The following is a 24,160-nucleotide window of genomic DNA, read 5'->3' as shown; positions in this document are numbered from 1 at the left end:
CCAGTGTTTCCATGTCTGTGATCTCAGTGCTGCTCCCAGACCCCAAGAACTACCCAAATTCTCTCCAAGACACACAGCCCAGCCAAGACCACCAAAACTCCCTCACAGACCACCCCAAAAGCCCCCTCCAAGCACCACAAATGCCCATCAAGAGTGACAAAAGCCCCTCCCAATCCCCCCACGAGCCCCTCAATCCCCTCCCAGCCCCCCATGGCACTGACCAGGAGAGCTTGGTGGACAGGAACATCCCCAGCCAGGAGCAGCTCAGCCACTTCAGCAGCGATTTGGGCACTTTGGGGGGCACACCCCAAACGGGGAGACCCAGGCCAAGGACTGAGACAGACACCCGCAAGCCCTGGAGAACAGACGGGCTCAGGTGGACACGTTCTGCCAGCACAACTACAAGATCGTGGCCCCGTCTGCCCAGCCCATGGCCTCACAACACCCAAATCCTCCCGAATATTCCCCTGAACCAACCCCAAATTCACCCCCAAATCCTGGGAAAATGGTGCTGCTTTAGATACTTATGTTGAATTCCTTTATTTCTACCCCAATTTTGGTTGTTTTGACAGGATGAAGGAGGAAACTATTTAGATTGAAAATGACCTCCAAGATCATCCAGGATTGCTGGATGCCACCAGAAGAAACAATTGGACAGAGCAGGTGAGAATTTTTGGGCCGTAAACTCAACAAATCAGCTCTTCCCAATGAATTTCCGATTTCAATCAGAGTCCCGATGGATGTTCCAGCCCCTGCGTTCACCCAGGTGCCTACAGGGATCCAGGAGGACGTGGAGAGCACCAGCCAGGGCTCTTCCCAAACTGGATCACGGGGAATGTGGGTCACCAGGGCTCTGCCAAACGTGGATCCTCCGCTGGGGGATGAAGTTGGAGTAGAGGATGAAGCTCTTCCTGCACTCGAGGCACTCACAGGGCTTCCCTTACCGGTGCCTCCGTTGGTGTCTGCTCAAGTGAGAGCTCCTGGAGAAGCTCTTCCCACACTGGGGACACTCGTAGGGCCTCTCCCCGGTGTGGATGCGCCGGTGCCTGACGAGGGCAGAGTTGTGCCTGAAGCCCTTCCTGCAGTCGGGGCAGCGGAAGGGCCTCTCCTGTGTGTGAATCCGCTGGTGCAGGAGGAGACTGGAGCTGGTCTGAAACCTCTTCCCACACTCGGAACACTCGTAGGGCCTCTCTCCCGTGTGGATGCGCTGGTGGACAATCAGGATGGAGCAGTTTCCGAAGCTCTTCCCGCATTCCCCACACTCATAGGGCCGTTCCCCAGTGTGGATCATCTGGTGGATGATCAGGTGGGAGCTCTGGCTGAAGCTCTTCCGACATTCCCCACACTTGTAGGGCTTCTCCCCACTGTGAAGTCGCTCATGGACCACCAGGTCTGAGCTCCGGCTCAATCTCTGGCCGCCTTCCTGGCACAGGGTTGGTCTGTCCTCCTCAGAGCACCCTGGGCTGCGTTTGCCGCCCCTCCTCCTGCGGGGTCTCCGTGGTTTTTCCTCCCCGTTGGATTCCTGCGCCGTGGAGCCGCTCAAAACGGCATCTTCCACCAGGTTCTGCTGCGGGGATTTGTCCTCCCTGGGCTCCGTCCTCAGCTCCTTGTCTGGGGAGGAAGGACAAGGAGAGGATGGGATTTGCCTCCGTGCCACAGGGAAGGGCAAGGAGATCCCCCCAGTCCGTCCCCGGCAGGACGGCGTCGGCAGCGGGGTTGTCCTGCAGCCGGGGGCGATGCTGGGCTGGGAGATGGAGCAGGAGAGAGGGGGAAAGGGGCCGTGACTTCCTCCTCACCTGCCTGGGGGTCCTGGGGCATCTTCCTCTTCCTCGCAGCCTCCTCCTATATCTGGCCAAGGTTTGGGAATGGGAAATCCTGGTCTGGGGAGAAACAAGGGATGAGCACGTTTAGTTGGAAGGTCCCTCTGCCCAAGTCCATCTCGAGAAGTCACTGGGCATTTGGGGTGCATAGAAACATCCCAAACACCAAGATTAAGTCCTGAGAAAGCCTCCCAGGAGTTCTTATTTTGTGATCCCTCCCCTTTTGTGTTCGGGGTTCCCCCCATCCCAGCTGCTGTGGGTCATGCTTGTATTGGGGATCCCACTCTCTTCTTGGTCCCCACCCAGGAATCCAAAAAGTTCCCCACTCTTCTGTCTCCCCACTTAGGGATGCCAGGGAACCCCACTTATGGTCCTGGGGTCCCTTCTCCCCTTATTCTCTGCTTCAGGGTGCAGGGGGTCCCAGGAGTCCCCTCCCCCTTCCCCTCTCCAGGCTGTTGAGGGTCCTGTGAATTGTGGTGTTCCCCCCTCTCTGGGCTCCCCACTTTGGGGTCCTGGGGGTCACAGGGGTTCGCTCCTCCAGACTGCCGGGGTTCCCCTGCTCCCAGTACGTCCCCTCTCTGTTCTCCTCACTCTGGGGCTCCCGAGGTTCCCCTCTCTGGCTCCACTGATGGGTCCTGCAGGCCCCTGACTCCGGGACGGAGGCAGCGGTGCCTGACCCGGGTGGATCCAACCCCCACTGCAGGAGGGACCCGCATGCCTCCAACCCCCGCCAGGTCTCTGCCATTGTCTGCTGCAGGGACCCCCAAAAACACCTCCTGGGGACTCCCCAGTGTCCCCCCCCAAGGGGCACCTATGGCTCAGCTTTGGAGTCCTGCAAGATCCAAACATCCCCCCCAAAAACACCGGCCCAGGGATTCCCCAGAATATTTGGGCCAAGCTCCCCCTCCCCAGGTACCAGGTGGGATGGGGAGGTCAATGCTCCTTGGGGTGAGGGGCCTGCAAATTCTGGGAGCGCTGGACCCACGAGCTTCCTCCTCTTCCTCTGCCTTCTTCTCATCTTCCTCCATCCATTCTCTCCTTCTCCCTAATCCTACCTCCTGCTCCTCCTCTCTTCATCCTTTCTCCCACTCCTTCTTCCCTCCTCCTCCTCCCCCATCCCTCCTCCTCCTCCCCTGATTCCCAAAACCCCTCACACCCTACGGGAGGAATGGGAATGGGGCGAGGACAGGTCGTGATGGGCAGTGCAGGGCTCTGGGCTGCTCCCACCCACTGAGAGGAAACCTGGCCAAGGGAAAAGATGCAAAATTGGTGGGTGGAGATAAAAATTTGGTGTTGTGGTCACCATGGGTGGGGACTTCCACCCCTTTTGTCTCATGTCAGGATGGAGAGGGAAGTGGGGGATGCAGAGATTGATGGGAGATCCCAAGGGATTTTAGGGGCAGGATGAGAGCTGGTGGGAGCCCCTTGTTAGAGGGGGTGAGGCTGGAGACCCCACAGTGTTCCCAGGGCCCTGGGATGGAGAGTTGTCACTACGTTCTTCTTCAGGTGGTGGTTCTGGGGGGACCTGGGCTCCTTGGGGCTCTTCCTGCAGCCGAGAACTTGTAGGGACCCTCCTCCAGGTGGCTCCTACAGGTGTTCCAGGGGCTTGGGGCTCACGGTGAAGCCCTTCCCATAGTCTGGGCATCCATAGGGGCTTCCCAGTGTGGATCCCCTGGTACCTGGTGAGGTTGGGACTCCTACCAAAGCTTTTCCTGCAATCCTGGCCCCTGTAGGGTCTCTCTTCTCTGAGATGGGACCTGGCAAAGCTTGGGCAGACACAGGACTTCTCCCCCACTTGGATCCTCTGCTGGGCAATCAGCTCCTTCCTCCGGCCAAAGCTCTTCCCACAGGAGATCAGTTCCTTGCCATGATGGACACTTTAGGGTTCCCCAAACCCCTCCCACTTCGACTGGAGGTCCTACCCCCCATTTTTCTCCCTCCACCCTTTTCCCATCATGCCCCATTCCTCAGCCACCAACCGACCCCACTAAGGGGAAGGATCCCACTCCCTTTCTCCTCCCTCTCCCCCCCATCCCCCTCCTTTCTCATCTTCCCCCAAAGCCTCAGTGTCCCACGCGCTTGGTTTGGGGCTCTCAGTCCCCTCTCCCACTCAGTTTGAGGAGTCCGATCCCCTTTTCACTGCTCTCCCCCTGTTGCCAACGGGTTCCCCCTTTCCCACCCCTCCCCTCACCCCAGAGCTCCTCGCTCGCGGCCGGGGGGGCTCCCAGTACCACCAGTGCCACCAGTACGGCCCCAGCTGCCCCCACACGCCCTATCCCCAGCGCCGGCCAGGTGCCGACAGCCCCAAAGCAGCCGCGCTGTGCCCTGGCGGGGTCCCCAGAGCGGCCCCGCCCCGCACGGCACTGGGAGCACCAGTCCGGACCAGGGCGGAGCGCGGCCGGGCGGCATCAGCCGTGCCCGGGCAGGGCCGGGCCCCGCGGGGCTCCCGCCCGCACTCGGTCCCCGCTGGGACAGCGCGGGGGGGCCCGGCCTGGTCGCCCCCACCTCCCCCTCCCCAAATTCCGCTCCGGGGGGCGCAGGGGGCGGGGGGGGCTCAGGTGGGGCCAGAGGTGCCGGAGCCGCGTGTCCCCCGCTGCCAGCACCACCCCCTCAGGATTAGGGGTGCCCCAAAACTCCCTCGGAGCTGGCGGATACCCCGCAGGCCCCTAAGGAATGGGGTCCCCCCGGCCTCATCATCCCCAACCTTCGGCTGCCTCATCCCAGGCCCCATCCTGCCCATCCTCCTCCCCCAGACTTCATCCCACACCCCAATCCACATCCCACCCTTCCCGGGCCCCATCCCGCATCCCGGGAGATCCCCAATATCCCCCAAGGGGCATTTGTGACTCACCTTTGGAGTCCTGCAAGATCCAAACATTCGCCTCCCCCCGGCCCCCCACAGAACTCCCCTCCCCCCAGGAACCAACAAAGATATTTGGGGCTCGGTGCTGGAATCCTCCAAGGTCCAAAAATCCCCTCTCCAAAAATAACCCCAGCGACCGCCCAAGATATTTGGGGCGAGCTGCCTCTCCCCGGTCACCTGCGGGATGGGGGGAGCGATGCTCCCAGAGCCGAGAGCTGCGGACACAGAGAGCGATGGATGCACGTGGAGGCTCCTCTTCCTGCCTCCTCTCTCCCTCCTCTTCCTCCCGCTCCTGATCCTCCATCCATCCTCCCCCATCGCTATTCCTGCTCTTCTGTCCCTTCTCCTCCTCTCCTGCCCCTCCTCTTCCTCCTCCTGTTGTTTGTGGCTCCCATCCCGGCTTTGTCTGACATGAGCCCTGGGGCCGTCCCGTGCTCAGCAACAGCAGCAGCAGCAGCAGCATCCTGTGCTCTGGCAGCACTCGCTGCTCCTTAGGGAAGGCTTTGGCATTTCTGCCGGGCACAGACACTGAAGCTCACCCCGACCTGCCCCGCTCCCATTGCTGGCCCCTGGGCGCTGGGCAGCTGCTGTGCCAGGGCAGCCAGAGACACAAACGAAGCCAAGTCCAGCCCAGCTGCCCGGGCTGATGCAGACGAGCCCCAGGGCCGAGGTCCTGCAGAGCCCCACGGAGCCCTCGGCTCCTCGCTGGGAACGGGCTGTGCTGCGGCTGCCACAGCGGCCACAGCGAGTCCTGGAGCTCCCCCAGCGCCGCTGCAGCAGCACCCGGGTTCCACCTCCTGTGCCAGGCCCTAGGGGAAGACAAGAACAATGGATCAGATGCTGATTAACCAAAATATGAATATCGATCTAATATTGATATCCAACTGAGATGGACAAAATTTCTCTAACAGTTTAGAATGTATGAGTGTGTGTTTTATTTGGCGCCAGGCACTGCATGGGATAGCTCCCTAAGACGCAGGGCCTGGATACAAACAAACATGATACCTTTTATTTCCAAATATTATAAATATCCAAAATACAAATGTATATTCATACCGTTAACACCTCTCATTCTCTGCTTCATATGGAAATGAGCTTAAATGTCATTAAGCATGCGTAGTGTGTGTTCTGAATTGAGTTGGTGGTCTTGAATTGGGTCAGTGGTCCTAAAACAGATGAAGTAACTCATCTTCCTCATTTTGACCTTTTTGCCTTTCTGAACTTTAACAATCCTAATTACTTTAGTGACCTCTAAGTTTCCTCTTGCGTGACTTTTGAACGGGTTCCCACCAGGGGAGGAAATTGGTAATTGTCCTTGTTCCCTACACCAACTGATCAATGTTTCTATTTCTCGTTCTTAGCACAGCAAAGCAAACATACAAATGACAGATCACCAGTTATTTGGTAATCAGTTACTAACATCATAAAACCCATTTCAGCTCCAGCTCTCTTAACTATTTTAATTAACTCTAACTGGGCCCAAATTCCTTCCTAGTCTAACTGATTTCAACACAGCTAGAGTTAATTAAAATCTTTATGTTTCTTATAAATCTGCGTTTCAATGCAGCCCCCAAGGACCTCAAGCAAATTGTTCAGGAACATCCAGACCCGGACCTGACGTTTGTGAAGCTTCAGCCGGCAGAGTTCTGTGGTGCAGGAGAGCCGGCAGGAGAATAGGGGACCTGCAAGGAGCTGCAGGAGAAACACCCTGAGCCTCAAAGGCCGTCAGGGCCTGCATCTCTGCTGGGGAAAGTTCTTCCTGTCCGAGAAGAGATCCCGGGATGAGGCAAAAGCCAAGTTCATGGCTGGTGACAAGATTGCCGTGCAGGGAGAGCAGAGGAGGGACTGCGGGTGGAGACTGGGAGCCCGGGAAGGAAGGAGGGGTGGGGAAGGTGTTTTGTAGGATTTCTTTTAGTTCTCCTTCTCCTGGTGGGATTGGTTTGGAAATAAATTCCATTAATTTCCCCAGCTCGGGTCTGTCGTGGCCCTGACAGTGAGCAGTGAGTGAGCTCTCCCTGCCCCGATCCCAGCCCTCGAGCCTTTCCTTCTGTGCTCTGTGTGCTGCAGCTGTGAGCAGAATGCCAGAGCGGCTTTGGGGGCACCGGGCACCCGGCCGGGGCCAGCGCAGCCCAGCGATGCCCGCAGTTCATTCCCTCGGCTCCAGCGCTGAGCGGCCGCAGGGCGGGTCCGGCTGCGCGGGCAGGCGGCTCCAGAAGCACCAACTGCGCCCCACGGGACAGGAGGAGGAGGCAGGGGGTGCCGAGGGGAATGTCCTTCCTCCGAGCCGGCAGCGACACGAGGGAGAGACTGGAGAGACGGAACCGGGAGAGGAGGGACGAGGCTGGGGCTGTGGAAAGCTGCAGGGATGCAGGGGCAGCCGGGAATTTTGTTCTCCAAATCTCCGGGCGGAAAGGAAGCGCTGTGAAATCCGTCATAGAAAAGAAAGGAGAAATAGCGACTGATGGAAACCGACTCCACTTGGGACTCAGTTTCTCCCTCTGCATTGCAAAAGCTGACAGACCCCGAGCGCCGAGGGACACCCGTCACCGGCGCCACGGCCCAAGGGATCGGAGCTGCGGCTGGCGGGGCTGGAAGCTCCCTCCAGCAGCTCCGCTGCCGCCCCCGACCCTCGGGCTGGACCGTGGGGTCTGGGACACAGCCCCGTGCTGGGGGGCAGAGCCGCTGCTGGGGCCATCGCTGTGTCCGGGGCATCCTTTGTGTCCCTCGTGCAGCTCCAGGCTCGCGAGGGCTCCCCGAGGGTTTCTGTGGCTGTCCCTCCTCCCCAAATCTGTCGGCTTTGATGCCCAAGCGCGGCAGCCCCGTGCCCTGTGGCAGCAGCCGGTGCCGGGACACAGCCCCGGCAGCTGCGCTAATGCCCGGCCGTGCCCAGCAGGGACTTGAGGGGAGGGGACTTCATAAGGATCCCCCCTCTGCGCCCCTCGCTGAGCACGAAAAGGTTCTTTAGTGCATGGCAGCGATTTTCCGGGGTTGTTGGGCTCCGCGGGGCCGAGGCGGCGGCAGCGGGAGCTGGAAAAGTGCGCGGGGCCCGAGCGCGGTGCCCGAGGGCTGAGCGGAGCTGCTCGGGAACAACCCCCGGAACGCCCCGGTGCCGCTTTTTAGTCGCTGCGCAGCGGCCACTCCCGGGGCGGTTCTTTCATAATTTTTTATTCGAATCTCTAGATTTTATTCCATTCGCACCTCTCATCCCGCTCCCTCCGGTGCGGCTCTTTCACCGCCGGGCTCCTCGCCGGTCTCTCGGTACAGCTCCTTCAGGGACACGGGCCGGCGGAGACTCCCCTCGGTGCGGCTCTTTGATTGGATTTTATTCTTTTCTCTGTGTTTTCTTCCGTTCCCAGCTCGCCCGTCCCGCCGAGCGACTCCTTCAGGGGCCCGCGGCGGCACCAAAGCCTCGGAGCGGCTCCAAAGGGCCCCGCCCGCCGCCGCTGTTCGAGGCCTCCCCGCTGCTGCCGGGGATCGGACACCGCAGGCGGCCCAGCCCCTTCCTCTTCTTCCTCCTCCTCCTGCCGGGATTCAGCCTCCGCCGCCGCCCGGCTCCTTCTGCCGCTCCTGCCCGGCACGAAGCGGCGGTGCCGCTGACGGGGCCGGAGCGCGGCTGCCCCGCGACTGCCCCGCGCCTCAGGGCCGGGCCGGGGAGTGACCGCACGGCTGGGGAGGGACCCCCGCTGGCCAGGGCAGGGACTGACCCCATGGGAGGGACCCCGCTCCGGAGCAGGGAAGGATTCCTGTCCCCGAGGGCGAAGCAGCGGCACGAACTGACCGCGACTCCCATCCCTTCTCCCTGCCCCGCTGGGCACAGCAGGGAGGAGCCGCGGATAAAGGCAAGTCCGGCAAGGAGAAAGAGGTCGCGGGAAGGTTCTGTGCCAGGGTTTATTTTACTCCTCACTCTCCTGTTCTGATCCGCTCCGTCCCAAATCCAGTTCATCTCCCCACGGCGGGGCTCTTGTGGCCGCCATGGCGATCCCTGAGTGAGCTCTCCCTGCCCTTAGCCCGAGCCACGAGGACTCGGATCTCTTCCAGTTCCGTGCAATTCACGGGCATTTGGGGCAGCTGGAGCGAAGCAGCTGGAAAGCACAGCGGGCTCGAGAGGGACTCAAGCAGGGCAGGAGCCGGGGCTGCCCCGAGGGAGCTCTCCCAGCACGAACCTTCCCGGGCTCTTTCCAGGGGAATTTCCTTGAATGTTTCCATTCATCGCTACAAAGCAGAGTCACAAGTGGAGCTGAGCCTTCACCTTGAAATGAGCGAATCGAACGCGTGTGCTGGGAGTGCTGCAAACTCAAGGTGTTCCTTGATCCTTTAATCTTGGAAATATTCAGCCCCTCAGCAGCGATGTCTCTGCCAGCCCACCGGTTTCTGGCTCAGACCCGGCTCGGAGCTTGGAGAAGAAATCCGAAATCCCAACACAACAACTCCTGCCGTTATTTTCTTTTTTTCATAGGTACATAATGCTATCTTGTTGTATATTCTATTTTACTTCATTTTTGCTCTTATTCTTATTTTCGTTTCTTCCTTTTTTTTCTTCCTATTTTATTGTGCTTTTTCTCCAATTCCCTCCCCCCCCCCCCCGCCCCCCCATCATTGTTCTCCTCTTGGAGGTTTGTGGTGAGGTGCTGTCCCACCGATTCTCCCCTGGAAACCAACGAAATCAATCGAAATAATGATGACTTCTTGAATTCTTTTTGAATTCTTTCCACTGCTGTTTCCAGAAGGTCTCGGCCACGTCCTGCCCAGGAGGAGCCGGGGGCACGGAGGAGCCTCAGGGCTTAACTGGGGAGAAGAGTTTAATTGGAGTGAGAAAACTTTAATTCTGGGGAGAAAATGTGAATGGAGGGGATTGGAATGGGAGGGAACGATTTTAGGTGGGGAGAGAAAAGGAACTGTAGGGAGGAGCCCCCCAGCCCTCGGCTGTGCCCCGAAGGTGCTGCCAGCGGCTCCCCTGCCCCAATCCCCGCACCGGGGGCGCAGAGCTGCCACTGCTCGCCGGGAACGTCACGGGATAAAAACTCCATTCAAGCTTTTCCAGCCGCGGCAGCGACGCTCAGCGTTCCTTGGACCTTCCACGGTCCTTGGACATCCCGTGTCCCTTGGCTGTTCCGCGTCCCCTATCTGTTCCATGTTCGCCCGGTTTGTCCCAGCTGCTCCCAGCCACTCCTGCTAGTCCTCAGTGTGGTCCCAGTTGCTCCCAGTGTAACCCCTGTTACCCCAGTTCTGGTGCCAGTGGGTTCCAATCCTGGTCCTGGTGTATCCCGCTGGGTCCCAATGTGTCCCAGTCCATCCCAGCCTGTCCCACTCCGTCCCGGTCCCTTTCCTGCAGCCGCCGCCGTTTCCCGGATCCTGCCCCTCCCGCCCCCGGAGCTGCCGCCGGACGCCCCCCAAGATGCTGACGAGGGTCGGGGGCTTCGTGCTGGGCTTCGTCCTCCTGGGCTGGGGCTCGGCCTCCACCTGCGGGAGAAGGTGAGGGGGGTCCCCGGGGGTCGTGTCGCCCCCCTCGGAGCGCGTGGGACTCCCCCATGTCCCCACCATGCCAGGGTCACCCCCTTTTCTCTCCCATAGCCCTCCTGACCCAGCTCCTGCTCCTCCCTGCGAGGGGCTTTGGGGAGCCTCCCTGGGACCCCCTTGAATCCCCATTCCTGGGCACTGGGACCCCCCTGCACCCCTCATCCTGCACCAACACCACCCTGCACCCCCTTTCCCGGGTATCCTCCTCTCCCAGCCCCTGGATCCCCTGTGTCCTTTACCCCGGGGACCCCCGGACCCCCATTCCCGGCCATTCCGGGGCACCTCAGCCCCAGGCCTCCCTTTCCTGGGAAACCCGAACTGGGCACGGCGCTCTGCAGCCGCTCCGGGATTTACGATCACGCAAAGGAAAGGGACAGGAGAGGCGAGAGAGAAGCAGATTGGGAATCAGGGATCGGGGTCACAGTGCCCAGTCCTGCTCCGCCGGGGGTGCGGCCCCGCAGCCGCAGGACAAAATGGATCCGCGGGTCCCGGTGCTTGCCCCGCTTCGGGCCGAACCCAGCGGGTTCCCGGCAGAGTTCGGCCGCAGGGCCCGGGAGTTCAGCCCAGCCCGGCCCGGGGGTCCCGCAGGGCGTGGCCGAGAAGGGTCCCGGGGGATGCCAGGAGGGGATCCAGGGGAATTCCCTGGAATTGCCCCGTCCCCTCCCCCCGCGCTCCCTTGGACAATTTGGCTTCTCCGCCTCCGGACCTTCGCCGCCGGGATCTGCCCGGCGACCGCTGACTGCCCCCGGCACCGGCAACCCCCTCCCCGCCCACGGCTCCTCCCGGGACCTTCTGGAAACAGCAGCGGAAAGAGTTCAAAAATTCATCATTATTTCGATTGATTTCGTTGGTTTCCGGGGAAGAACCGGTGGGAAACCCCCTCACCACAAACCTCTGGGGGGAGAACAAAGGCGGGGGGTGGGGGGAAGGGAATAGAGAAAAACCACAATAAAATAGAAGAAAAAAAAAAAAGAATAAGAGAAAAAAATCAAAGTAAAATAGTATATACAATAACATCACACATCGTACCTATGAAAAAAATAAGATGACGGCAGAGGTGATTCTGTTGGGACTTTGGATTTCTTCTCCAAGCTCCGAGCCAGGTCTGAGCCAGAAACCGGTGGGCTGGCAGAGACATCGCTGCTGAGGGGCTGAATATTTGCAAGATTAAAGGATCAAGGAACACCTTGAGTTTGCAGCACTCCCAGCGCACGCCTTCGATTCGCTCATTTCAAGGTGAAAGCTCAGCTCCACTTGTGACTCTGCTTTGTAGCGATGAATGGAAACATTCAAGGAAATTCCCCTAGAAAGAGCCCGGGAAGGTTCGTGCTGGGAGAGCTCCCTCGGGGCAGCCCCGGCTCCTGCCCTGCTTGAGTCCCTCTCGAGCCCGCTGTGCTTTCCAGCTGCTTCGCTCCAGCTGCCCCAAATGCCCGTGAATTGCACGGAACTGGAACAGATCCGAGTCCTCGTGGCTCGGGCTAAGGGCAGGGAGAGCTCACTCAGGGATCGCCATGGCGGCCACAAGAGCCCCGCCGTGGGGAAATGAACTGGGTTTGGGACGGAGCGGATCAGAACAGGAGAGTGAGGAGTAAAATAAACCCTGGTACAGAACCTTCCCGCGACCTCTTTCTCCTTGCCGGACTTGCCTTTATCCGCGGCTCCTCCCTGCTGTGCCCAGCGGGGCAGGGAGAAGGGATGGGAGTCGCGGTCAGTTCGTGCCGCTGCTTCGCCCTCGGGGACAGGAATCCTTCCCTGCTCCGGCGCGGTGTCCCTCCCATGGGCTCAGTCCCTGCCCTGGCCAGCGGGGGGTCCCTCCCATGGGGTCAGTCCCTGCCCTGGCCAGCGGGGGTCCCTCCCCAGCCGTGCGGTCACTCCCCGGCCCGGCCCTGAGGCGCGGGGCAGTCGCGGGGCAGCCGCGCTCCGGCCCCGTCAGCGGCACCGCCGCTTCGTGCCGGGCAGGAGCGGCAGAAGGAGCCGGGCGGCGGCGGGGGCTGAATCCCGGCAGGAGGAGGAGGAAGAAGAGGAAGGGGCCGGGGCCGCCTGCGGTGTCCGATCCCCGGCAGCAGCGGCGAGGCCTCGGGCAGCGGCGGCGGGCGGGGCCCTTTGGAGCCGCTCCGAGGCCTTGGTGCCGCCGCGGGTCCCAGTCACTTCCACTTGCCCCAGTTGCCCCTAGCTTGGTCCCAGTTCCCCCCAGCACATTCCCAGTTGCTTCCAGTCCCCACCCAAATGGTCTCAGGCACTCCCAGTATATCCCAGTCGTGCTGAACATTCTCGTAGTCATTCCCAGGCACTTCCAGTTGCCTCAGCATGGTTCACTTGCCCCCAATATTATCCCAGTCACTCCCAGTACATCCCAGTTGTCACCAGCATGCACCCTGTCATTCCCAGGTGTTCTCAGCTCCTCCCAGTGTGTGCACAGGTGGCTCCCAGCATGGGCCTGGCAGCTCCCAGTAACCCCCAGTCAGGGTCCAATCACACCCACCATTATCCCAGTGTCATTGTAGCCACTCCCAGTATGATGCCAGTCACTCCCACTCACTCCCAGTATGATGCCAGTGGCTCCCAGTGTGATCCCAGCTGCTCCGTGTCAATGCCAGCATGACCCCAGGAGCCTCCAGTATGATCCCCAGGGCTCCCTGTCTCTCCCTGTATGATCCCAGTCACTCCCACCTCCTCCCAGTTGCTTTCAGCTTGATTCCAGTTGCTCACAGCCACTCCCAGTCAATGCCAGTATGATTCCAGTCACCCTCAGTGTGATCCCAGTCTCACCCACCATGGATCCAGCTGCTCCCACTGTGGTCCCAGTACGAACCCAGTTGCTTCCAGAGTAGTTCCAGTTGTTCCCAGTTCGTCCCCGTATGAATCCATTTGCCCCTAGGATAGTCCCAGTCCCTCCCAGTGTAGATCCCAGTTGCCCAGTTGCCCCCAGTGTAGATCCACTGCATCGGGCTCAGCTGTTCCCAGTGTGGCTCCAGTTCCCCCAGTATGGTTACAGAGACACTCCCAGTAGATCCCAGTTGCCCTCAACATGCTCCTAGTCATTCCCAGTCACTTCCAGTGTCCCCAGTAAGGTTCTAGTTACCTCAGAATGATCCCAGTCTTTCCCAGTTTCTCCCACTTACCTCCAGGACAATCCCAGTTTCCGTCAGTGTCCCAAAGTGTGGTCCCGGCTGCTCCCAGTACGGTCCCAGTTATCCCAGTTGTGGTCTCAGTCCCCTCAGCATGGTTCCAGTACCTTCCAGTGTATCCCAGTTGCTCCCAATGTGTCCCCATTTTCCTCCCAACATGGGCCCAGTAGCTCCCAGTAACCCCCAGTCAGGTTCCATTCACACTCACTGTAATCCCAGTGGCTCTCAGGATGATCCAATAGGACCCGGAGTCACTCCCAGTATGGTTCCAGTCACTTCCAGGATGATCCCAGTCACTCCCAGTATCATGCCACGTTCCCCAAACGTGATCCCACTTGCTCCCTCTCAATGCCAGTATGATCCCAGTAGCCTCCAGTATAATTCCAGTCACTTCCCACCACTTCCTGTATGATCCCAGTTGCTCCCAGTCACCTCCAGTATGGCCCAAGTCACTCCCAGATACTCCCAGTATTATTCCAGTCACACCCAAGTGACTCCCTGTCACTCCCAGTCTGGGCCCAGTTGCTCCCAGTCACTTCCATGGTTCCAGTCATGGCCAGCACCTTTCCAGTCAGTCCCAGTCTGAGTCCAGTAGGATCCCAGGCACTCTCAGATACTGCCAGTACTATTTCAGTCACTCCCAGTATGATCCCAGTCAGTTCCAGTAGGATCCCAGTATGACCCCAGCATGGGCACAGCTGCTCCCATTATCATCCAGTGTGGTTCCAGTTGCTCCCATTTACCCCCACTGTGGTTTCAATCTCTCCCAGTGCATCCCAGTTGCTCCCAGCATGTTCCCAGTCACTCCCACTTGCCCTGAGCTGCTTCCAGTGTGATCCCAGTTGATCACAGCCACTCCCAGTCGCCCTCCGTGCAGTCCCAGTTTCTCCAAATATGATCCAGTAGGATCCCAGTGCAGTTGTCCCTAGTATAGTCCCAGTCCCTCCCCATAAGATCCCAGTTCCTCCCAGCATGGTCCCAGTCATGCCCAGTTGCCCCCAGTTCAGACCCAGTCACTCCCACTCGCTCCCAGTTACCCCCAGTGTGGCCCCATTTCTACCCACCATGGTCCCAATTGTTCCCATTGTGGTTCCAGTCACCCCAGTATGGTTGACAGACACTCCCAGCATATCCTGGTTTCCCTCAGCATGTGCATAGTCATTCCCAGTCACTCCCAGTGGCCCCAGTAAGGTTCCAGTTATCCCAGTACAAACCAGTCAGTGCCAGTGGTGCCACTGCTGGCATCCCCCAGCCCTCTCTGCATTCCCCCTCGCGGCTCTCCAGGCTCTCGAGAGGAGCCCCAAGGGCTGCAAGTCCCCACGCAGGGTCCCCAGCAAGGCCCAGTTTGGATCTGCAGCCCCCAATGTTCCCAGTTTCCCTCTCCTTTTCCCCGGGCTGGGTTCCCCCGCCCCCAGCGGGTGGGAGCAGCCGAGAGCCCCGCGCTGCCCATCCCGACCTGTCCCGGCTCCATCCCCGCTGCTCCAACCCCGCGGGCTGCGAGGGGCTCGGGAACGGGGCAGGAGGAGGACGAGGAGGAGGGAGGGAGGAGGGGGAGGTGGGATTGGGACGGGCGGCAGGAGGAAGAGGAGCAGGAGGAGGGAGGAAGAGGCGGAGCGGCAGCGGGAAGCTGGAAGAGAGGAGGAGAGGCGGAATCACGCGGCTCCAGCGCTCGCTGAACTCGCAGCCCCCCGGGACCATCGCCCCCCATCCCGGAGGTGCCGCTCGGGGGGACATCGGGGGTCCCCGGGAGGTGTTTTTGGGGGTGCCGGTGGCGGTGGCGGCAGAGCCCCGGCGGGGGCGGGGGGATGCGGGTCCCCCCGCGGTGGGGGTTGGGCTTCCCGGGCCGGGCCCTCCGATCTCTGCCGGGGCCCCGTGGGGAGCGCGCGGGGCCGGCGGGGGCGGGGGGACACCGGTTTTGGGGAGCCCCGGGAGCCCCGGCTTCCGTAAGCGGGACCCCAGAGAGAGGAGAGCCCCAGGAGCCCAAAGCGGGAAGCCCGAGAGGGGGGAGCCCTGGGATTGGCGGGACCCCGGCGGGGGGGTCTGGGGGCTGCAGGGGCGGCATGGCCGGGAAAGGGGCTCCGGGGTCCCGGGGCCCGGAGGTGGCTGCTCCCAGTAGGAGCCCAGTCAGTCCCAGTATGATCGTGGTCACTTCCCCTCCTTCCCTGCATGATCCCTGTTGCTTCCAGTAGGAGCCCAGTCACTCCCAGTCATTCCCTATTGTGATACCATTTTCCCCCAGCACGCTCCCAGTTGCTCCCAGTTCCTCCTCCAGCTTTTGTCCAGTGTGTTCCCAGTTCTCCCAGTTGTCCCTAGCATAGTCCCAGTCAGTCCCAGTATGAAGGCAGTCTTTCTCAGCAAGGCCCCAGTCAGTTCCACTTGCCCCCAAGTTGCCTCAAGCTTGGTCCCCGTTCCCCCCAGCACATTCCCAGTTGCTCCCAGTGTGGTTGCAGTCCCCACCCAAATGGTCTCAGGCACTCCCAGTATATCCCAGTTATTCTGAACATTCTTGTAGTCATTCCCAGGCACTCCCAGTTACCTCAGCATGGTTCAGTTGCCCCCAGTATCATCCCAGTCACTCCCAGTACATCCCAGTTGTCACCAGCATGCACCCTGGTGGCGTTTCTGTTGTCTGGTGTCATGTCACGAGCTTCCCCAAAGCGCCTCCAAGAAAGCCTCTCAGTGCAGCCGGCACATTGCACACAGCCACGGATCGCCAGCGAAACAGTCCGGGGATGAAGGAGCAAGAAGAGTTTTCGCAGAAGGGTTTGCAGGAGAGCTTTAATGCATCCGCACTCGTGCAAGGTCTCAGAGAAGTCCCGGGGCAGAGCAATGGGGGGCCCAGGGTAAAGGAACTCATTGGGAAACTCTGAGGGGGTATCAGGTAACCAGGGCTGTGGCGGCCAAGGGAGCCAAGGAGGGGAGCAGAACTGGGGTGCCTGAAGAGAACAGAACAAAGCATTCTGGGGAAGTTTTTCAGTCCCCATGAGCTGGAAAGGGACCGAGGACTTGTCCCACCGTAGGACTCCTTTGGTTCCTTGTCCAGCAGGCCCACCGGCCTCCACACACCCTGCCATTCCCCGTTGCTCCCAGTTCCTCCCAGTGTGTGCACAGGTGGCTCCCAGCATGGGCCTGGCAGCTCCCAGTAACCCCCAGCCAGGGTCCAATCACACCCACTATAAACCCAGTGTGATTGTAGCCACTCCCAGTATGACCCCAGTCACTCCCAGTATGGTGCCAGTGGCTCCCAGTGTGATCCCAGTCACTCCCTGTCAATGCCAGTGTGACCCCAAGAGCCTCCAGTATGATCCCTGTGACTCCCTGTCTCTCCCAGTATATGCCAGTCACTCCCAGTATGCTGCCAGTCACTCCCACCTCCTCCCAGTTGCTTTCAGTGTGATTCCAGTTGCTCACAGCCACTCCCAGTCAATGCCAGTATGATTCCAGTCACCCTCAGTGTGATCCCAGTCTCACCCACCATGGATCCAGCTGCTCCCACTGTGCTCCCAGTATGAACCCAGTTGCCTCCAGAGTAGTTCCAGTTGTTCCCAGTTCGTCCCCGTATGAATCCATTTGCCCCTAGGATAGTCCCAGTCCCTCTCAGCATGGTCCCAGTCATCCCAGTTGCCCCCAGTGTAGATCCAGTCACTCCCAGTTGCCCCCCAGCATGGGCCCAGCTGTTCCCATTGTGGTTCCAGTCACTCCAGTATGGTTACAGCCACTCCCAGTATATCCCAGTTGCCCTCAGCATGCTCCTAGTCATTCCCAGTCACTTCCAGTGTCCCCAGTAAGGTTCTAGTTACCTCAGAATGATCCCAGTCTTTCCCAGTTTCTCCCACTTACCTCCAGGACAATCCCAGTTTCTGTCAGTGTCCCAAAGTGTGGTCCCAGCTGCTCCCAGTATGATCCCAGTGGCCCCAGTTGTGGTCTCAGTCCCCTCAGCATGGTTCCAGTACCTTCCAGTTGTTCTCAGTTGCTCCCAATGTGTCCCCATTTTCCTCCCAACATGGGCCCAGTAGCTCCCAGTAACTCCCAGTCAGGTTCCATTCACACCCACTGTAATCCCAGTGGCTCCCAGGATGATCCAATAGGACCCGGAGTCACTCCCAGTATGGTTCCAGTCACTTCCAAGATGATCCCAGTCACTCCCAGTATGATCTCAGTCACTCCCAGATACTCCCAGTATTACTCCAGTCATGCCCAAAGTGACTCCCTGTCACTCCCAGTCTGGGCCCAGTTGCTCCAAGTCTCTTCCAGTATGGTTCCAGTCACGGCCAGCACCTTTCCAGTCAGTCCCAATCTGATTCCAGTAGGATCCCAGGCACTCTCAGATACTGCCAGTACTATTTCAGTCACTCCCAGTATGATCCCAGTCAGTTCCAGTAGGATGCCAGTATGACCCCAGCATGGGCACAGCTGCTCCCATTATCATCCAGTGTGGTTCCAGTTGCTCCCATTTACCCCCACTGTGGTTTCAATCTCTCCCAGTGCATCCCAGTTGCTCCCAGCATGTTCCCAGTCACTCCTTGATGCCCTGAGCTGCTTCCAGTGTGATCCCAGTTGATCACAGCCACTCCCAGTCACCCTCAGTGCAGTCCCAGTTTCTCCAAGTAGGGTCCAGTATGATCCCAGTCTCCCTTTGCATGTGATCCCATTTGGATGCCAGTTGCCCCCACCATGGTTCCAGTTGCTCTCTGTTCCTTCCAGTGTGATCCCAGTAGAACATGATTCAGTATAGTCCCAGTCACACCCCATATGACCCAAGTCCTTCCCAGCATGGTCCCAGTCATGCCCTGTTGCCCTCAGTGTAGCCCCATTTCTCCCCACCATGGTCCCAATTGTTCCCATTGTGGTTCCAGTCGTTCCCAGTATGGTTGACAGATGCTCCCAGTATATCCCAGCTGCCCTCAGCATGCTCCTAGTCATTCCCAGTCACTCCCAGTGGCCCCAGTAAGGTTCCAGTTATCCCAGTACAAACCAGTCAGTGCCAGTGGTGCCACTGCTGGCATCCCCCAGCCCTCTCTGCGTTCCCCCTCGCGGCTCTCCAGGCTCTCGAGAGGAGCCCCAAGGGCTGCAAGTCCCCACGCAGGGTCCCCAGCAAGGCCCAGTTTGGATCTGCAGCCCCCAATGTTCCCAGTTTCCCTCTCCTTTTCCCCGGGCTGGGTTCCCCCACCCCCAGCGGGTGGGAGCAGCCGAGAGCCCCGCGCTGCCCATCCCGACCTGTCCCGGCTCCATCCCCGCTGCTCCCGCGGGCTGCGAGGGGCTCGGGAACGGGGCAGGAGGACGAGGAGGAGGAGGGATGGGAGAGGACCCTCAACAGCCTGGAGAGGGGCAGGGGGGACTCCTTGGAGCCCATCACCCCCAGCATTCCTAATTGGGGAGACGGAAGAGGGGGGAGCTTTTTGGATTCCTGGGAGTCCCAGCAGCCTGGGGAGGGCGGGGACCAAGTAGAGAGGGGGACCCCCAATACAAGCGTGACCCCCAGCAGCTGGGACAGGGGGGAACCCTGAACACCAAAGAGGAGGGACCAGAGACAGGGAACTCCTGGGAGGCTTTTCCTGAGCAGGTTTTTATGGACACACGATGCCTGGTGGCTTCTAGAGATGGACTTGGGCAGAGAGACCTTCAAACTCAACGTGCTCATCTCTTGTTTTGCCCCAGACCAGGATTTCCCATTCCCAAACCTTGGCCAGATATAGGAGGAGGCTGTGAGGAAGAGGAAGATGCCCCGGGACCCCCAGGCAGGTGAGGAGGAAGTCACGGCCCCTTTTCCCTCTCTCCTGCTCCATCTCCCAGCCCAGCATCGCCCCCGGCTGCAGGACAACCCCGCTGCCGACGCCGTCCTGCCGGGGACGGACTGGGGGGATCTCCTTGCCCTTCCCTGTGGCACGGAGGCAAATCCCATCCTCTCCTTGTCCTTCCTCCCCAGACAAGGAGCTGAGGACGGAGCCCAGGGAGGACAAATCCCCGCAGCAGAACCTGGTGGAAGAGGCCATTTTGAGCGGCTCCATGGCGCAGGAATCCAACGGGCAGGAAAAAGCGCGGAGACCCCGCAGGAGGAGGGGCTGCAAACGCAGCCCAGGGTGCTCTGAGGAGGACAGACCAACCCTGTGCCGGGAAGGTGGCCAGAGATCGAGCCGGAGCTCAGACCTGGTGGTCCATGAGCGGCTTCACAGTGGGGAGAAGCCCCACAAGTGTGGGGAATGCCGGAAGAGCTTCAGCACGAGCTCCAGCCTGATCCGCCACCGGAGGATCCACACTGGGGAACGGCCCTATGAGTGTGGGGTGTGTGGGAAGAGCTTCAGAGACATCTCCACCCTGCTCCGCCACCAGAAGATCCACAGTGGGGAACGGCCCTATGAGTGTGGGGAGTGTGGGAAGAGCTTCAGAGACATCTACACCCTGCTCCGCCACCAGAAGATCCACAGTGGGCAACGGCCCTATGAGTGTGGGGAATGTGGGAAGAGCTTCAGAGACATCTCCACCCTGTTCTGCCACCAGAGGATCCACACTGGGGAACGGCCCTATGAGTGTGGGGAATGTGGGAAGAGCTTCAGCCAGAGCTCCACCCTGCTCCGCCACCAGCGCATCCACACAGGAGAGAGGCCCTACGAGTGTTCCGAGTGTGGGAAGAGGTTTCCAGAGAGCTCCGATCTCCTCAGGCACCAGCGGATTCACACAGAGGAGAGGCCCTTCTGCTGCCCCAACTGCAGGAAGGGCTTCAGGGACAACTCCACCCTCGTCACCCACCGGCGAATCCACACCGGGGAGAGGCCCTACGAGTGTCCCCAGTGTGGGAAGAGCTTCTCCAGCAGCTCTCACTTGACCCGACACCAATGGAGGCACCGGTAAGGGAAGCCCTGTGAGTGCCCTGACTGCAGGAAGAGCTTCATCCTCTACTCCAACTTCATCCCCCAGTGGGGGACCCACGTTTGGCAGAGCCCTGGTGACCCACATTCCCCGTGATCCAGTTTGGGAAGAGCCCTGGCTGGTGCTCTCCATGTCCTCCTGGATCCCCGTAGGCACCTGAGTGAACGCAGGGGCTGGAACATCCATCAGGACTCTAATTGAAATCGGAAATTCATTGGGAAGAGCTGATTTGTTGAGTTTACGGCCCAAAAATTCTCACCTGCTCTGTCCAGTTGTTTCTTCTGGTGGCATCCAGCAATCCTGGATGATCTTGGAGGTCATTTTCAAACTAAATAGTTTCCTCCTTCATCCTGTCAAAACAACCAAAATTGGGGTAGAAATAAAGGAATTCAACATAAGTATCTAAAGCAGCACCATTTTCCCGGGATTTGGGGGTGAATTTGGGGTTGGTTCAGGGGAATATTCGGGAGGATTTGGGTGCTGTGAGGCCATGGGATGGGCAGACGGGGCCACGATCTCGTAGTTGTGCTGGCAGAACGTGTCCACCTGAGCCTGTCTGTTCTCCAGGGCTTGCGGGTGTCTGTCCCAGTCCCTGGCCTGCGTCTCCCCGTTTGGGGTGTGCCCCCCAAAGTGCCCAAATCGCTGCTGAAGTGCCTGAGCTGCTCCTGGCTGGGGATGTTCCTGTCCACCAAGCTCTCCTGGTCAGTGCCATGGGGGGCTGGGAGGGGATTGAGGGGCTCGTGGGGGGATTGGGAGGGGCTTCTGTCACTCTTGATGGGCATTTGTGGTGCTTGGAGGGGGCTTTTGGGGAGGTCGTTGAGGGAGTTTTGGGGATCTTGCCTTGGCTGTGTGTCTTGGAGAGATTTTGGGTTGTTCTTGGGGTCATTTATGTTGCAGGGAATGGTTGGGGGGGTTCCTGGCACAGAGCTGTGGGGTGGTTGGAGGAGTCTGGGAGTGGCTGTGGGGCTGGGAGGGGGTTTTGGGGCGCTTGTGATTCCCCAGAGCCCCAAAACTGCCACCAGACCCTGCCCCCCAAGATGCTGCTGGGGTTTTGGGGACTCCACGTTGGGGTTCATCCTCCTGGCACTGTGGGAGAAGGTGAGGGGTGTCCCCAGGGGCCGTGCGTGTCCCCCCCATCGCATGTGTGTCCCCCCATCCTGGTGTCACCCCCTTTTCCCTCCCCACAGGGTTCCTGCCCCAGCCCCTGCTGCTGCCGGAAGGGAATTTGGGGAGGGGGCAGAGGGGGTGCGCAGCCCCCACCGGGGGATGACCCCGGCCCAGCGCTCTTCGGTCAGCACCGAGCTGGGCTCGGGGCTGCAGGAGGAAGAGGCTGATGGGAAGCAGATCCTGCAGGGGGGGACAGGGCTTGGGCTCAGGGCAAGGTCCTGCCCTGCACACCTGGCTCAGGTGTGAGCCTGCCCCGGGAAGGGAGCGGGACATTCCCATCCCCACGGATCAGGGCTGGGAGCAGCGCTGGGAGCATGGACATGGAAATACTGGGAGCGACTGGGACCACACTGGGGGGTGAATTATCCCCCCAGCACCTTTCCAGGCCGCCCTGCGACCTGAGAAATGCTCACTGGGCCTCGGCCTTGGCCAAGAGCCCCCGGGCTCAGCTGCTCTGAGCTCAGGCGCTGCCGGCTCCCGCAGCACGCCCAGGGCCTTCCTGCCCGTGCCGGGGCTGTGCTGGAATTCTCTGCTGCTGCTGGGCCACTCGGGGGGTCTGGCCCAGCAGGAAAGGTGACCCTGAGCCAGGAGCTTTCCTTGGCCGCAGCAAAGCCTTGGCACGGAAAGACCTTCCCAGTGCTGTGCCCTGGGCCGGGAGGGATTGTGCCACCAGAGCTGTCCCTCCATTTCTTCTGCCAGGCAGCTCTAGGACATGGAAAGTGGAGAAGCCAGAGCTGACTCTCAGCTTTCCGCAGTCCTCCAGAAGAATCCTGTGTGGGAAGCAGCCTGGGAACAGGGTTTCTGTGCCAGGGCAGGGGAATTCAGAGCCCTTTCCTCCCCCGTGGGCCGAGGCTCTGGCCCTGGCCCTTTGCAAAGGCCCTGCAGCTGCCAGAGGGGCCTTTTTGGCTCAGCTGAGAGCAGTCCTGCTGCAAGGCTGTCCTCGAGCTGCTTTGGCTGCAGATGTGCCCAGGGAATGCTCATTGCTTGCAGTCTCAGGCGCTGTGGGTGTGCAGGTGTAAGTACGGCAGGAGGGAACAGCTCTGCTGGGGGGAGTTCTCTTTTTCTTGGTGTGTTTTCTATGTTGAATGAACGTTCCTCTGCCAGCTCTGGGCAGAGCTCTGTACCTGTATGTGCCACTTGTCTGTGGCATTGTGGCTCAGGAGATGGCCAAGGGGAGCTTGGCCGAGCTGTGGGCAGAGGAATGGCCATCAGGCCAGGCTGAGGGGTCAGCGGCCGGTCAGTTGCGTTGCGTGGCCGCGGCTCTGGAGGCTTGTGTGGGAGCGTGTGCAGGGCTGGAAGGCTGGGGCTGCCGCCGCTGTGTCCCAGAGCCGGGAAGGCCGGGGCTGGCCCGGCCCTGGCCCGGCCCTGGCCCGGCCCCGTCAGCTCTGCCAGCTGCCGGCGGGGACACAAAGGGCAGCTCCGAGCTGCGGCCGCTGCGCTGCGGCCGCACAAAGGCAGCGCCCGCAGAGCTGCAGGGCAAGGTGCTGGCCCTGGCTTGGGGCTGGCCGGGGCCAGCGGCAGAAAATCAACTTGCAGCTTGGGCCCCGCAGCAGGGAGGAGCAGCAATTGCTGGCTGAGAGAGACTCTTGCCAAGGGCCTGCGGGGCCGGGCCCCAGGGAACGGCTTCCCGCTGCCCGAGGGCAGGCTGAGATGGGATGTGGGGCAGCAATGGTTCCCTGGCAGGGCGCTCAGGGCCTGGCACAGGCTGGCCCCAGAAGCTGCGGCTGCCCCCGTATCCCTGCAAGTGTCCCAGGCCGGCTCGGCCATTGGGGCTTCCTGCCCAGGAGGGCTGGGCTGGGCTGGGCTGGGCTGGGGCTGCTGAGGGCGGGATGGGCTCTGGCTGAGCCAGCTGAAGGCTGGGCATGATGAGGCCGGGGGGACCCCGTTGCTGAGTGGGTTCTGGGATATTCCCCCTTCCTGAAGGGATGTCAGGGTACGTCGCGTTCCTGAGGCAGTTTTGGGGTCCCCCCAATGCTTCGGGAGGGGTTCTGAGAGGGGGGCTCTGGTACTTGGAAGTGGGACCTATTGGCAGGGATCTGGGGAGCCCATTTTGGGAAGGATGCTGCAGTTTCTGGCAATGTTTAGAGGTTCTGAATAGCCTGAGGGGCCTTGGCTCTCATTTTGGGACTTGAGGTGAGCCCATGGGCACAGCAAGGCCTGAGGAGAGGTTCTAACCTCCGATTTTGGATGGAGGGATTGAGCGGGTGTGTAAGAGATGGTCCGAAGATCCCTCATCTGCCTCACAATCATCACCGAGGACAGAGACTGAGCACAGGAGTCCTGGCCTGGCTGAGGTGGGATGTCTGCCACGTGCTGCCTGCGCGTGTGCCCACTGGGAACTGGTACGCATTCCTGAGGAAATTAGTGCAAGTCGCAATGGACTGCGCCGTTCTTGCTGCCCAGGGGGGAAGGACTGCACTGAAGTGGACAGGAATGACCTGTCCTGTACACCTCTCCTGTACACCTGTCCTGTACGTCTGTCCTGTACACCTGTCCTGTACACCTCTCCTGTACACCTGTCTTGTACATCTGTCCTGTACACCTGTCCTGTACACCTCTTCTGTACACCTGTCCTGTACGTCTGTCCTGTACCTGTTTCCCAAAGCAATGGGCCCCATAACAACAGCTGTCGATTTCCCAACCTCTTGGCCAGTTGTCCCTCGCTTCTGAAAAGGACTATAAAGAGACTTTCTGAAATAACTGAGCCCGAGATCTCCCCATGGAGAGAAGACGAATCTGTTGGTGAAAGACCACGAGGACTTCGTCTCATCCGTTGGTAGCTATTGCCCCCCTCTTTT

The 24,160-nt window shown here is 60.2% G+C and overlaps 2 protein-coding genes and 1 pseudogene across 3 annotated transcripts in view; 1 reads left to right on the top strand and 2 right to left on the bottom strand.

Moving 5' to 3' along the window:
• The window catches only part of LOC116439026 (zinc finger protein OZF-like), a 365,981-nt gene that overhangs the window by 158,035 nt on the left and 183,786 nt on the right, over positions 1 to 24,160 (bottom strand). The window lies entirely within an intron of this gene.
• Positions 522 to 4,967, bottom strand: LOC116439040 (zinc finger protein 572-like). Of its 2 annotated transcripts, none has more exons than XM_032098123.1 (3): positions 4,861 to 4,967; positions 1,797 to 1,880; positions 522 to 1,611 (listed from the first exon to the last, which is right to left on the bottom strand). In XM_032098123.1, exons 2-3 carry the CDS (start codon positions 1,816 to 1,818, stop codon positions 941 to 943), a joined length of 693 nt encoding a protein of 230 aa, XP_031954014.1. In that variant the 5' UTR covers positions 1,819 to 1,880; positions 4,861 to 4,967; the 3' UTR covers positions 522 to 940. The 2 variants fall into 2 exon arrangements, with proteins under 2 accessions (XP_031954014.1, XP_031954015.1); XM_032098124.1 differs by having other exon boundaries at positions 1,797 to 1,875; positions 4,861 to 4,965.
• LOC116439034 lies at positions 14,908 to 20,346 on the top strand (annotated as a pseudogene).

The sequence above is a fragment of the Corvus moneduloides genome, unplaced genomic scaffold (genome assembly GCF_009650955.1).
Source record: "Corvus moneduloides isolate bCorMon1 unplaced genomic scaffold, bCorMon1.pri scaffold_89_arrow_ctg1, whole genome shotgun sequence".
In the NCBI taxonomy this organism is placed as follows: domain Eukaryota; kingdom Metazoa; phylum Chordata; class Aves; order Passeriformes; family Corvidae; genus Corvus; species Corvus moneduloides.
The sequence above is the reverse complement of the archived record's forward strand: the minus strand, read 5'-3'. Positions and strand labels throughout refer to the sequence as shown.